At 40.3% G+C, this 15398-nt stretch overlaps 1 protein-coding gene and 1 long non-coding RNA gene across 6 annotated transcripts; one reads left to right on the forward strand and one right to left on the reverse strand.

Annotated features, from left to right (window-relative positions):
* Positions 1-1456: 1456 nt before the first annotated feature.
* LOC121787027 lies at positions 1457-1940 on the reverse strand. Its single transcript, XR_006047246.1, has 2 exons — positions 1751-1940; positions 1457-1663 (listed from the first exon to the last, which is right to left on the reverse strand). It is a non-coding gene; the product is annotated as an uncharacterized LOC121787027 (long non-coding RNA).
* Positions 1941-7860: 5920 nt separating this feature from the next.
* LOC121787107 lies at positions 7861-15197 on the forward strand. Of its 5 annotated transcripts, none has more exons than XM_042185725.1 (8): positions 7861-8080; positions 8719-8968; positions 9756-9879; positions 11146-11489; positions 11573-13358; positions 13651-13928; positions 14462-14562; positions 14791-15197. In XM_042185725.1, the coding sequence occupies exons 1-7, from the start codon at positions 7992-7994 to the stop codon at positions 14531-14533; spliced, it is 2943 nt and encodes a 980-aa protein (XP_042041659.1). In that variant the 5' UTR covers positions 7861-7991; the 3' UTR covers positions 14534-14562; positions 14791-15197. The 5 variants fall into 5 exon arrangements, with proteins under 5 accessions (XP_042041659.1, XP_042041658.1, XP_042041660.1 ...); XM_042185724.1 differs by having other exon boundaries at positions 11573-13340; positions 13621-13928; XM_042185726.1 differs by having other exon boundaries at positions 11573-13340; positions 13621-13910.
* Positions 15198-15398: the final 201 nt, after the last annotated feature.

A 15398-nucleotide genomic window follows, 5' to 3' on the forward strand; every position in this document is an offset into this window, starting at 1 on the left:
GTTCATCTCCTGGTCTTCATACAAGAATTCTATCTTTGAAGATTACAGAACTAATAATCTTACATCATTTGGGACAACCTTAAAACATACCTCAGTACTCAACTCCAATTACTTGGATACCTTTCCAACATGTGTTGGAACAACATTACACCTTGAGATGTGCCAGACTAAAGTCGCTCTAGTCCACAACTCGTGTTTTGTAGAAGGTACTGATTTTGGTAATTTCTTTAAGGTGTATTTCGTTGTATCTAACGTTTATCCCATCAATGATAAGATTTTCATCACTTAATCAAACTTGTCTTAGAAAGACTTCGATTCCTTCTTACGTGACTATCTCATTCTTTAAAAGAATGCTTGGATTCGTCAATGGAGATTAGACTCCCACTACTGATCATAACCCATTGCTCGTCTGCTTATGGTGTAAACCATTAAGACTTGCTAGTCTTTCTATGTCGCACTTGTATAATAAAAAATATTCAAATTTATACAATATTTTTAACCTATAATAAAAATAAATTTGAATTAAAATTTTATAAAATATTTTTTACCTATAATAAAAATTAAATTAAAATTTATAAAATATTAAAATTTTAATAATATTAAAATTTATAAAATATTTTTTACCTATATTATAAATGAAATTATTTTAAAATTTATAAAATATTCACAAATTTAATTTTGTTATAGGTAAAAAATTAGGTAAAATATTTTATAAATTTTAATTTAATTTAATTTTATAAATATTTTATAAATTATAAGTTAATTTCTATTGTCGGTATAAAATTTACCGTACCCAAAAAGTATGAACTATTTCCTTTTTCGTCAGTCCCTAAAGAGTATAAACTTTATAATTTTAAAAAATTCAAACAACATACTAATCCAACACATAATTTTTTTTTACAACTTATACCATTACCATTAACATTTATATCATTATAATAATGTGAACCCTGCTATCCACTAACATTATTACCACTACCATTTCCCCCTCTCTTACTTTTATCCTTATTTATTAAAACTCGTGACGAATCAAAAGTTCATACTCTTTGAGGACGGAGAGAGTAATAAATTAATTAGATTGATATGATTAATCAGATTCTTAATTGTTACTAACCTAGTCAAATAGCGTATGACCGTTAAATTTAGCAGAAAAAGTAACAAACTCAATGTAAATGACCAAAAAGTTTTTTAGAACAAATGTAAAAGTGAATTTAGTCTAAATAGAACGAAAACACAAAATTTCCTAGCATGCCAGAACCTGAGCTCATTTTACCAAATGAAAGCAATGCTTTGATACTTACATAGATTAAAATGAATTAATATGCTCAAGATCTCCATACACTTATAATTAAAGGGTATGACCGATGATATATTTCATTCTTCGAACAATTTTCGAAGTGTTAATTAAATATATAGTAATGCACAAAATTAATTAGTGGAATAATGTAAACAGTAATTCCAAGAAATAATTCAACGCTAATTAGCGACTAACTTCAGTATTATAAAACTAAACGCCCTCTAATTTACAAGTTACATATAGTGATAAAAAAACTGCTGAATCTCATAAATTTGACACACAAAACTGAAGCAATAATACGAAGGAAGTATACCAGTAGCTACGTGAAGTCAAATATGTTTACTTGGTCTTCCAAATTATAAATCACTGCAAAAAAAATGCAGAAAAGAGGGGGTGAGGAAAGCGCAACCTCTAGGCGATGTAGCAAAACGACGACGTATTTCAGTGACCAACCTGATTCGTAGGTGGAGTTGGTTGTGTAACCAAAAAATACTCTAAATTAGCTACTTCTCTAAGTCGTTGAATCACAAACTTTTATCTTTAAGTTGTTGAATCAATGAATCCCTCTTCGTCTTCTCATTCATTACTCAAAAAATTGCGGTATCAGCAAATTTGTTCTCCCTATGCAAATTATAAAAGTAATGCTCACAAACAGTCCTTTTATAAAAGTATGTAATTTGTTGTGCTAGCTTGTTGATTATAATTGAGTTGTCATATGCTTTCCACCGGTGACTAGTCACTTCAACTTTCTCTCCTTTTGTCGTAACGCATGAGTTGCCCATGCCATATAAGACTATCTCCATCCATGACACTCATCCAACCCATCCTCAATCAACTTTTTAATAAAATATTCATTTCTCTATCCTCCACATACACAACTCTCCCACAATTCAACCCCCATCAACTTTTTTACTTCCATCAGTGACCCCAACTCAATCCAATTAAATATTTTCTTTTTCATATATTTTATATTAATATTTTAATTTACAGTTAATTTAGATATATTAAATAATGTCTAAAACTATAATAAAAAAATATATGATTCAAATTTAAAACAGAAAATATTAGATATTCAAATAATTAAAGCACAATATAATAATAAATTACACACATTAAAAAATACAAGGCGATAATAGACCCAAGAAGACATAAGTGCTATATCTTCTTTCACACCCCAACTCACATTTTTTTGAGCTCCTCTGATTTTTGTTCGCTTGTTGGACATCTCCGAACAAATTGCGGGTGATATTTCCAGACGTGGGAATTTCAGTAGATGTAGGAATTTGGCTTAGATTTGGAGAAAATTCAAGGTTTTGTGAATACTCCGGATTTGAAAAAAATTGGGAGTTTGGTAAAAAAGGACGATAGTCTGGATAATTTGGATCCATGAAAACAAATTTATCAAAACAAGAATGAAAAGAAAGTTAGTTTGTTTGTGAAGAGTTTTGCAATGCTTAGTGGGATATATAGAAAAAATGAAGCACAATAAAAAAGTAGCAAATAATAAAGAAATAATAAAAATTAATAATTAATCATGATAAAATGAACTAGTTCACGTGAATTTTTCAGAAGAGGAGCTCACATGAATGTTTGGAAGAATAATTCACATGAGTTTTGAAATGATATATAAAGACAAAATAATAATAATTAAATAAATTAAATTAATAACTAAAATAAATTAATTCAAATGGCTTTTTTGGAAGAACGTTTCACAATGAGTATTGGAAGGATATACGGATAAATATAATAATAATTGAATAAAACAAATTCATAACTAAAAGTAATAAAAAAATCAAAAATTAATTTAGTGTAAAATGTTCAAGATTAAAAATGTAAATCTATATATGGATAAACATATTTCTTATTGCAATAAAAATATAAGGACAAATTTATACAATAACCAAATTTGTACAACTAGTAATAAAATAAATCAATAAATAAAAGTAAAAGTATTTCAATATTAACCAATAGGATTGTGCCATGTGTACATGACATCCACTTTTTGGAAGGGCCGGTAGGTTGACAATGGAAGGGGAGGTTGGGTTGAAAAGATGGGATTCTCACCAGCTTGGGTGGGAATGATCAGTAGATGTATCTCGTCTTGTTGGTTCTCTGTCTTGGTGAACGGTGGTCCGACGGGTTTCTTTCAGTCCTCTAGGGAGCTGAGACAAGGGGACCCTTTATCGCCTTCCCTCTTTGTGTTGGCGGCAGACTACCTCTCGACATGTCTCGACAGACTGATCAAGGGGGATAAAGAGATGGTCTACAGATGCCGGAAAAAGGCCCCCATTATCACGCATCTCTCCTACGCGGATGACATCATTATCTTCTTGAGGGCTCACAGAGAGGCGGTGGAGAAGTTGGTTAGATGCCTAGACCACTACATTGTCGTTTCTGGTCAGATGGTGAACAATGGGAAGACGCAGTTCTATTTGGTGGATGAGCACGAGGAGTTCGCTGGCATTGTGGAGGAAGTTGGAGGATTTCAGAGAGGGGTGATGCCTTCCACGTACTTAGGGGTTCTGATATTTCGAGGAGCGAGGAGGGCAGATCATCTTCTGCCCCTTAGGCAGAAGTTCATGGACAGGATCCACAGTTGGTCCCACCGTCATCTTGCCTTTGGGGGTCGCCTAGCCTTGATTAAGAGCACCCTTGCCATCATCCCGTTACATAGCTTACAGGTCATGAGCCCTCTGCTTGGCTTTCTGGACGAGTTGGAGCAAATATTGGCGAGATATTTTTGGGGTACAGTTGGAGAGAAGCGGAAGCTGCACTGGATTTCCTGGAGACAGATTTGTTTGCCTTTGGACGAGGGTGGTTTGGGTATTCGCCGCTTCAGGGAAGTGGCAGTGGCTTTTGGGTTCAAGCTGTGGTGGAGACTTCTAGCTCAGGACTCTATCTGGGCCCAGTTCATGACCCGGAAGTACAGTATCCTTCCTTGTCACTTGCATACATCCCCTTGTTGGTCGCATGATAGTCCTACTTGGCGTTGTTTGCGTCGTATTTGCTCATACATGCATGAGTATATTCGTTGGTCCTTGGGTGAGGGGAAGATCAGCTTTTGGGATGATGTCTGGCTTGGGGCTAGCCCCATCCGGAATCTGTGCGTCCCGGGAAATGATCCTCCTCAATCTCAGGCCGTTGCATCATATTGGCATGAGCATGCATGGGATGAGGATATGCTGCATAGTTTATCTTTCAGGTTTGACGTACCTCCAGATGTGATCGAGTTGGGGGCGAAGGATGTGAGGTGGTGGAGTCTGACTAGCCATGGCGAATTCTCTGTGACCTCAGCCTGGGAGAGCATCTGGACTAGAATGCCGAAGAGGGAGATTTTTGGCCTTATCTGGAATCAAGGGTTGACCCCTACCATCTCGGTGTTCATTTGGAGGTTATTGTTTGGTAGATTGCCAGTGGATGAGAAGTTGCAAAGGAGGGGGATTGAGTTAGCGTCTAGGTGTCAGTGTTGTCGGTCTCCTTCTGTCGAGTCTCTCAGTCAGTCGGCGATTTCTGCATTGGAGTATTTCGATTCCTGGTTTCCTTCCTCGCACACACCCATTCACACGAGCACTGATATTGCACTTAGACTAGGTCACTGGCGGAGGTCCTCTTTCCAGAGGGCACCCGCCTTGCATATTAGTTTTCTTGTTCCCTGTTTGATTGCTTGGTTTCTTTGGACGGAAAGGAACAGCTGCAAGCATGGCGGTCGCCCTTTCCATCACCCACATGTTATTTGGCAGGTCACTCATCACCTGCACGTGCTTGTTCTGGCCGGCAGGATCACCCCGACAAACTGGAGGGGATGTTCGCCGTCGGTTGATTTCATGTCTGCTTCCCCCAGACAACGTGTTCTGCGGTCGCTCATGGTCCTATGGCATCCTCCTGATGCCCCGTGGGTGAAGCTGAACACTGATGGTGCCTTCTCTACATCCACACTAGAGACGGGGGAGGGAGGATTTATTCGAGGCCCTGACGGAGGCCTACTGCGGGCCTTCTGTTCTCCGATTGCTGCATCATCGAGCTTTGAGGCGGAGCTGTTGGCTCTAATCCGGGGTTTGGAGATGGCGATGGAGCTTTCGACTCACATTTGGATAGAGCTTGACTCAGCGGCTCTGGTTACCTTGTTGTCATTTGGACGACTTGGCTCTGCGGATCTTAGACACCACATGGCTTTGATCCGGAGTATGACTTCTCAACGACATGTTCGGTTCTCACATATCTACAGAGAAGGGAACCGGGCAGCCAACTTTCTGGCAGGTAGGGGGGCTCAGACCCCTGCCCTTATTTATTATGATCCAATCTCTGCGCCTCGGTATCTGAAGGCGCTAGTTAGGATGGAGCAGTTGGGATATCCTAACTTCCGTTTCCGACGTAGAGATGTGGGTTAATCTTGTTCTCATGATAGTTAGTATTATCGTATTCATATTTCTTCCTTTTGTTTATTTAGTCCTGTTTTTTCCCATGATAGCATGGAGGATCCCGCCTTGTGGGACCTTTGGTTTGCGTTTCCATGTTCTAGTTTTGGATCTTAGTCACTTTTGGGCTAATGATCATGTTTTGGAACATTATATTTTGATCTTATTTACGGGTTGGGGGTCTGCCTAAACCCCCCGCCCACAAGGGCATCTTTGATTAAAAAAAACTACTTCCATTTGCTTGTCAATTTGAATTTCAAGGAATCTCGCTCTCAGAGCATCCACAATGGCAATAGGCCAACCATAGCCACAAACTCCTCCTGCCACATCATCAGCACTAAAAACTCCTCCTGCCACATCACCAGGACAAACAACTGGACAAGCAATGGCTAGCCACAATAAACAAAATTATAAAAAACAAATAATTAACAATCACACAAAATACGGAATTCAACTTACGACACATATACGGGAAAATGCAATAATTTTATTTAAATTAAAATAAAGGTACATTAAAAAAATTACATAATTAAAAATAAAACTAACGCCATGCAGTCCTCCGCGCCCACAACTCTTCAATTAAATCCTTTTGGAGTCGAATATGAGCTTCCACTTGGCGCATGTCGGCATGTGCTTGGAGGCGGCCGACTTCATCGTGAGGTACCCCACTTCGTACGTTGGGGGCGGCCACGTCGTTGGCCCAACTAGCCAGTTGTACACCTTCATCTTCGACAATCATATTGTGCATGATAATACAGGCTTACATAATATCAGTCAGCAATGCAGTCGACATGCCACAAACGCGTTGGACCCCTAATTGCCGCCCATCGAGACTGGAGCACACCAAATGCGCGCTCCACGTCCTTGCGCGCCGACTCCTGCCGTTCCGCAAAGTAGGCCTTCCTCTCATCTGATGCGCATCTGATCGTCTTCACAAAGAGGGGCCACCTAAGGTATATCTCATCCGCCAAGTAGTAGCCCATATCATGCCGGTTGCCGTTGGCGACAAAACTGATGGCCGGACCGACGCCCTGGCACTGCTCGTTGAAAAGGGGCGACGAGTTGAGGACGTTGAGGTCGCTGTTCAACCCGGCTACCCCAAAATACGCATGCCAAATCCACAGCCAGTAATCAGCTACGGCCTTGAGGATCATCGTGGGATTCTTTCCCTTGTAGCCGGTCGTGTAGAACCCTTCCAGACAGCGGGATAGTTCTTCCACTCCCAATGCATACAATCTATGATGCCTAACATACCCGGGAACCCATGCTTCTCCCCGTGCATCTGCATCAGCTCCTGGCAGTCTTCGGGGGTAGGGCTTCGAAGGTATTGATCACGGAATATTTCAACCACGCCCTGACATAAATACTTCCTACATTGAAGGTCAGTCGTCTCACCGATGTGAAGGTACTCGTCCCACATGTCTGCCGCGCCTCCGTAGGCCAACTGCTTGATTGCCGCAGTGCACTTTTGAATAGGTGTGTGGCCGGGTCTGCCAGCCGCATCGTGCCTGAAGCGGAAACACATATATCGACGCTCCAAAGCGTCAACAATACGTATAAACAAGGCCTTGCTCATCCTAAAACGCCGCCTGAAATGGTTGGCGTTAAACTGCGGCTCCTGTGCGAAGTAGTCTTCATATAGCCGCTGATGTGCAGCTACGTGATCCCGCTCTATCACTGCTCGGTGGTGGACAACGGGTCGAGGTCGAGGTACCGCCGGCTGCAAGGCCCTTTGTATCAGCCGGTTTATCTCATGGGACGTATAGGCCTCCAACTCTTCGTTCATTTGCCGTTCGTACTCCTCAGCATCCCCACCACTACTACCACCCGCGCTACTCATTTTGCGTTGTTGATCTTGTACAAAAATTAAGATAGAGAGAAAACTCGTTAAAACAAGTGGTGCGAATGAAAATGACGTGCAAATCGCGTATATATAGTGTTTCGAAAATAAAATAAAAAAAATAATCGGTTGGCCGATCGCTCGCCGATCGGGAGCCTGCAATGGCGGCCAAGCGATCGGGAGCCTGCAATGGCGGCCAGCCGATCGGTGAGCGCATCGGCCAGCACCCAGGAATCGGCGTGCCCTCGCCGTTTTTTTTAGCCGTTTTGGGACTGGCCTGCTGCAATAGTTCGGCGAGCAGACCGGCCAGCGCCGATCGGCGCTAGCCGGTCCGCCCGCCGCCATTGTGGATGCTCTCAGCGCAAAGAGATGAATTGAGAGAGTGAGTGAGGGGAAAAGCACAGAGAGAGAAAGAGGTGACAGTGAGAAAGGTCGAGGGATGAAAGACGAAGCCGTCAGCTCCTCGCGCGACCCGTTATTGGCCCCCCGATCTTCGTCTCCTCCTCCGAGCCTCACTCCCGCTGCCAGGTGAATTTACCTTTTCGACCTCGTGAAACCCTCTTATCCCAATTGCAATTGCTATGCTTTACCAATGTGATCTGAGCACTGTTTATTTGTGTCTCTATTGGTTCATTCTATGCTCGAATAGTTTGATTTTATTCAATTCATTGTTTCCACAACTTGCGAATTAGTGTTGTGCTGAGAAATTAGGGCATGTGATGCCTCTTGATTTTCTGCAGTCTTCATTGAATAATTTACTCTGTAATGGCGCAGCTAAAGTTTCATTGTTCTGCTGAGTTTCATTAATTTCTATGAATTAAATAGCCTCGGCAGGCCATGAAATGATCTGTATTAGCCTTGGAAAATGCGTAATGATATCTCTGTCCATGCAATTTTTAAATTATGTAGTGGAAATTATGTCTCTCTAAGGAATGGATTCTCATTTTTGTTAAGAGCCTTTAACATTGATGGTTTTACCCATATACAAGAAATTGCGATTAGTGAATGATTGATGATGGTAAACGTATGAAACAGTTTTTGTGCAAATTTTATGATGAGTCTTAATTAGATTAATTGACAAAAAGTTAATGATGTTGGATTTCTCATAATGATTGTTGTAAAATCTTATATTTTTGCAAATCTGCAATCAATGCTCTTCTATCTAGTTCTGTTGGGGCATCATCTCCTGCTGTTCCCACAAATGCTGGAAGCTCAGATGGTCTTGGTCAAGTGCAGAATTCGAGAGGAGGGTCTCTTTCTCGGATTCGTTCCCAGCCCATGCACGCATCATTGAGCACCAGTGCTGGTGGTTCAGCACTGGGAACATCACAGCCTTCTTGCAGGCCCTGGGAAAGGGGTGACTTGCTGAGGCGTCTCTCAACATTCAAACCAGAAAATTGGTTTGGAAAGCCCAAGGTTTTTGAACTTGCTCTCCCTTCTGTATTTGCTTTTAGAAATTTCTACTCTATTGATGTTATATTCAATTAGACATAGTTGAGCGATGAGTGTCAGCTTCATGTCAATCAATCAAGATTCTCGTCATCTCCTGCATATTGGTTGATTAAACCTTGACATTACAATTAATTATGTTCAATTTAAAAGTTTGATATATTGGAAGACAACCAAAATAAAATAATGTTTCACTTCAGTAATTTCTCGTTCCATATTATGTTTGGTGTTTTGATGGGTTAAACCCTGATTTATGGCAAAGCATTAGCTGTCTTCTTTACTTTTTTTCCCTAGATAGTGTTGAACTGGTAACCGGCCTTTTGTAAACTTGATTCATCAGTATGGCTGCTAGTACTGGAAAAGGTAGATAGAAGTACAAGACAGATAGTTTACTTATCAATTTGAAAACCTTTGGATGTAATGGCTTGGGTGTGACTTGAAAGTGAAACTACTCTTGTACTTTGCAAAAAGGTTCAGATTTAAGTTTGGTCTGAGATTAGTAGTGTTGCAAAAAATTAAAGTGAGTGGACAGACAAAAACGGTGAGAATACAATCAGAATGATTTAGTAAGATATAGATGTGTAATGAACAGAATATCTGCTGGATTGTTAGTTATGCTTTTGAGAAGACCCATTCAAATTTTATTTCACTCGTGTTTATTCTCCCTGTATAGCTTTCTGTTGTGTCAGGATTGGTCATGGACTAGGTGTTGTTTATATACTTATATCTGTGTTTGGGTGCATTCCTGATTCAGGCTGCAAGTTCCCATGCTTGTGCCAGAAAAGGCTGGGTGAATGTGGATGTTGATAAAGTTGAATGTGAATCCTGTGGTGCAATTCTGAAGTTTGTTTCATCAGCTACCTGGACTCCTTCTGAAGGTGAATTGAGATGGTAGTTGGTTATTAGGTTAAGTAAAGACTTCTTCCATGCTATCATCAGTTTGTTTATATTGGATGTTCATGTTCTATAAATTCACAGTTGAGATCAAGGTCAGGTTTGAATACTAGTTGATTATGAGATTAAAATTGTCTATTAGTATTTTACGAAGATAAACAACCAAAATATGTGTTTGTGAACATTATTATATTCAAATTATTTGTCGGCTGTCATCTGTACATGAATCCAGAAACATTTCAATAAAAACACATAGATGCCTAATAATTGTTGTACTTCAAATCTTTGACGTGCAAATATCTACTTATTGCAAGACGCATTACGTAGTTTTTTCCAAGATATTGGCTGTGTATGAAGTTTTCGAATTGTCATCTTATTTGGGTTGATTATATTATGTTTTTAATGTATGCATTTTTTTGAAAAACAGTCTTATATGTTGCCAGAGAGTTGATCAGTTATGGAATAATGGGTCCGAATCCCACATTCCCACTAAATGCATGAAGGATGGCTAACAAGAATGATATATCATTTTTTTGGGGTGTGACTTACCCGGGGTTCTCCTGGGATGGGAGTACTTGTGATTTGTGAATCACCTTGAATATGAAATGAATATCGTAGTGTAATAGGGTTCAGGCTTCTGTAATAGGCGGCTAAATAGGTTTTTATATTCTCATATAAATTTGCATCTTTGGTGGTTCTGTGAGTTTTACTCAAAGTCAAACAAACTCAAATGTAGCGTTAACCTGTGTTTTATTAGCTGAAGAGAGCTTCCGTAGAACTTGCAGTTCTATTAGCTAGAAACCTCTTGATTCCTGTTTCTGTTGTAAACTAAGGTGGCTACTCTTAATTTCTGCTCTACCTCTGTTTCTCTCCATTGTACTCTATGACTCTTCCTCCGACTCTCTCACACTTATAAGAAATAACTTGCTGATGCATGTGTCATTTTAAAAATAATAAAGATCATTGAACTACCTATGAGCTTAAATGTGCATATGTTCTGGTTGGGGAGCTTAGTATTTTTTGTATGTAACTAAGGTTGCTGATTTGGAGAATTTACCAAATGAATGCGGCGATTTAGGTCTGGTTAGAATCATTTCTTTTGGCGAAAAGGACAGTAATACAAAATTTTGGTTCTCCAGTTTTAAGCTTCTTTGAATGATCTCAAATGGAATATTGGCAATATGAAGCCTTTTCTATTTGTACCACTGTTGGCTTGTCATATCTCTTGTTTGACTAATTTTCTGTTGTAGCTGATGGTGCTGGAGAAGAATTTTCCAAGAAACTTGATGAAGAGCATAAGGTTATCTGCCCATGGACAGGAAACTGCTGTGCAGAAAGTCTGGTGCAGTTCCCGCCGACTCCCCCATCAGCACTTATTGGTGGTTACAAGGATAGGTGTGATGGACTACTCCAGTTTCCCTCCCTTCCTGCCGTGGCTGCATCTGCAATTGAGCAAATGCGGATTTCTCGAGGCTCAGAAATTGATCGTTTGCTGGCCCAGTCTCAGCTTGCACGCAATGAATCTGGCATCAAGCTAGAAATTTTTTTAGGAACTGAGTGCTCCAGAGATGATGTCTTCTTCATATACTCCCGTGTAATACATATGTAGCCTCTACTTCCTTTATTTAACTAGTAGGTTTTTTTGGGCCTCTTAGTGAAATTTCTGTCAAATTGCAGTCTCAGAAGCTCATAAGCCTTTGTGGATGGGAACCTAGGTGGCTCCCAAATATTCAGGACTGTGAAGAGCATTCTGCACAATCAGCTAGAAACGGCTGCTCAATTGGTCCTTCAAAATATCGTGCTCCTCCCCGAGATCCTAGCCGAGGAAAGAAAGCCTTGTCCTCTTCAGCAAAAAGGGATTATGGTGGATATGAAGTTACTGGAAATAACTCAAAAGGTGTATCCAGGTCACCGTTGCTAGACTGCAGCTTATGTGGTGCGACAGTGAGACTGTGGGACTTTTTAACTGTACAGCGTCCCTCTAGTTTTGTTCCAAGTAGCACTGAAGGTCCTGAAACTAGCAAGAAGATGTTGACACGTGGAATAAGTGCAGCAAGTGGCATCAATGAGTGGGTTGCTGCATATGGTGTGGAGAAGGAGCAGGCAGAGGACCTTGATGAAGCTGGAACTGGAGAAGGAAGGTCACTTTCAAATGTTGGGGTGGAGTTGAATCTTACAATGTCTGCTGGATTGTCGTCATCGCGGTTGAACATGAATGCTGCATCTGAACAGTATCAATATGGGCTTAGAGGTAGAGATTTATTGGTTGGGCAGCCTTCCAGCAGTGAGGTTGGTGATCGTGCAGCTTCATTTGAATCACGCGGCCCTAGTTCACATAAGAGGAACTTAGATGAAGGTGGAAGTACAGGTGACAGGCCACACTTTCTGCTCCAACAAGCAGACAGTGGAGAGGGTACTGTCATTGATCGCGATGGTGATGAAGTTGACGATGGTGGACAGTACTCTGCTGGTCCTTCAAAGCGTGCCCGTGAGTCTTGGGTTGTAGAACCCCGTCGGTCACCATATAGAAAAGATTCTTCTGGTGCTGGTCCCAGCCTGTCATTTGGGTTCGACATAGGAATCGATGCTTATAAAGGGGAATTTGACCAGGGTACTGAACAATTCATAGGTAATCCATCAACTATAGATTCAACGCGGGCATCCTCTGTCATTGCAATGGACACTATGTGCCACACTGCAGATAATGATTCAATGGAAAGCGTTGAGAACTATCCTGGCGATTTTGATGACATACATTTGCCGTCTACATCAGGAATAAAAAACAATGATCATGCTGAGACATCAGAGTTGAATTACAGCAATCAAGCACGGCAGAGTACTTGTCCTGCTGCTGTGAGAAGTACTGGTGAAATTGGAGTCAGTAGTGCAAATGAAGAAGAAGTTGTAAACACAGATACTGCAACTGCACATGGGAGGGATGGTCCCAGCATGGGGATCAGTGGAGGAAGTGTTGGCATGGGTGCTAGCCATGAAGCTGAAATTCATGGGATTGATACTTCTATCTACCGAACTGAGAGTGTTGTTGGTGATGTAGAGCCTATTACTGAAGTAACTGATAACCAAGGCCAAACAGGCGAATTTGCACCAGATCCAGTGTTGATGGGCGATTTTGTCCCTGAAGAAGTGGATAGAGAGGATCCTCACGGTGATAGTCAAGATCTTATGTCTCGGTCTGTAGTTAGGGCAGATAGTGGTTCAAAAGTTATGGGTTCAACTAAGGCAGAATCTGTTGAAAGTGGAGAAAAGACAAGTAATATGCGAGCCACCTCTTGCGAGAACAGTCCCCATCCTTCACTTTCTTGCAATGCCATTTTATATTCTGGCGTGGAGCTATCTAAGGAAGAAGTCACACAAGCCACCAAGGATCCAACAACCGATGACTGTGGTTGTGTGGAATCAGGCTATCAAGTTGCAAATGGATCAGGTAAAGAGTTGCACTTTGGTAAATGAAAATTGGTGTTCATTCTGCACATTAGATCCACCAAATAATTTATCTGTGAATCTACTTTAAAGTGGTCGGTTAACTTTTTGTGTATCAGAGGCTCAGCGCATAGATCTTTAAGCACTTCTGATAATTAATTCCAATCGATGAGTCTACTTTATAAATTTTGTTGTAGAGTGATCACAGCTTGGATTTTTATACACTTCCAATAATCAATTCCAATCATTGTTTGAGTTTGTGTGCGACGGTGTATGCTAACCAGGTCGTTGGTTTGCATATGGAACTCTGTTAGGGCCTCCCAATGGTGGAAGCAACTATGATGAAGCTGTGGAATTTGATCCAATAAAGTATCACAATTACTACTGTCCTTGGGTGAATGGAAATGTTGCTGCAGCTGGCTCTAGTAGCAGCGGTGGCTCTGGCTCCAGTCACGGTGCTCTGGCGCTTTGTGGTTGGCAGCTGACGTTAGATGCTTTGGATGTTTTCCAATTGCAAGGCCAGGTTCCACCAGTGCAACCAGTTGAATCTGAATCTGCTGCTTCGATGTATAAGGTTAACATAGATAGTCAGGTTCCAAATGCTTTACACTGAATCTTGATTTTGTTTAAATTTCCTTACTTTTGTTTTTCTCCTAATAATACAACCTATGTGAAATTTGGTAAATATAACACAATTATTTTTTCTTTATAAGATCTAATTATTTTGTCATCCTTTATGTTCATAACTTTTTTCTTGACAATTTTTTTGATACTCGATCTGATGCAATTTTGGTGTTTTTCCTTTTACCATCTAGAGGAAGTGGAATTTCGAAATATTTTATCATCCAACTTCTCTATTTGTTCAAATTCGTTACTATTTCGAAATGAGGGTATCCTTTTTGTTCTGTAAGAAATGGAATCTATTAGAACAATGAGCTGGTATTCCAATGGGATGAGAAATCTCCAATCTCTAGCAGCATCTAACATAAGAAAGGCCTAAATACCTGGTTTGAGGCGTCACCAAGCAACTCCAAATTCGGGCAAAATGGTGTATCTTACACTTTTCTACTATAAATACCTTTACAACTTTACACTACCAAAAATGACTCTAGACAACTTTTGCAGGATGATCATCACACACCTGGTCAGAAGCTCTTGGCAAAACACTCTTTCAGTAAGAGCAGTGGGAGGAACTAAATCGGCTATTCTTGAAGATATGGCGTCTGGTAATTTTCTACTACGATAGGGTGACACATCACAGTTGAATTATTCATCTATTCATGCCCCCACGCTCCTATATCTCATGTTGGCTTTTCTAGGAATGATATGCTCATACTTCTCGTATTACCTTGCAGTTTTTCTATGTAACACGGAAACTGCAACATGTGATTAATAGACATTTGAAGCTATGTTCTCTATTTAAAACCAAATCTTATCTGTCTTGACTTTTCCAGCTTGCAGTTATTATTGCCTCATGTTACTCTGATTGAACCGAGAGCCTAACATCGCCTATTCAAACACAAGGTGTTGATGTTATTTGTCGCTTTTCACCTCAAATGGAGTAAAGTAATGGAAAACTTAAGTTCCATTACCTGTGTTTATTCAAGAGGCAAGAGAACCCACATTCTTGAGTGTCTTCTCCCTTTTATTTTTGGAACGCCTCGTGTCATCGGGCTTTGTTTAGTCAATAATAGTTGTGTGGGATTATTGTATTCTACTGTTTCAGAATGTTGCTGCTGCTGTTCTGGATGGAGATCGCTTTTCATAGCGTTCTATTTATATTCGAACACTCTGTATACGTATACTTTACCTAAGTCGAGACCTCCAAGTTCAAATTCATAAGCTTGGGTATGTGTTTAAATTTGTTGTCCATTTAGGATTTTAGGTGCAGGAGAATTGGTCTTGTTTACTTCTTGCTTTTGTAGATCTGGGACGTATATTTGCTTCTTTGAGTCACTATTTCTATTCGTTGTGGGCTATACATTGTTTGAGAAAAATGGGACTACACCAATACACTTAGTTTTCGCTTCCATTATATAACTAGCAGCAAGTGTAAATTTCA

The sequence above is a fragment of the Salvia splendens genome, chromosome 22, assembly GCF_004379255.2.
Source record: "Salvia splendens isolate huo1 chromosome 22, SspV2, whole genome shotgun sequence".
In the NCBI taxonomy this organism is placed as follows: domain Eukaryota; kingdom Viridiplantae; phylum Streptophyta; class Magnoliopsida; order Lamiales; family Lamiaceae; genus Salvia; species Salvia splendens.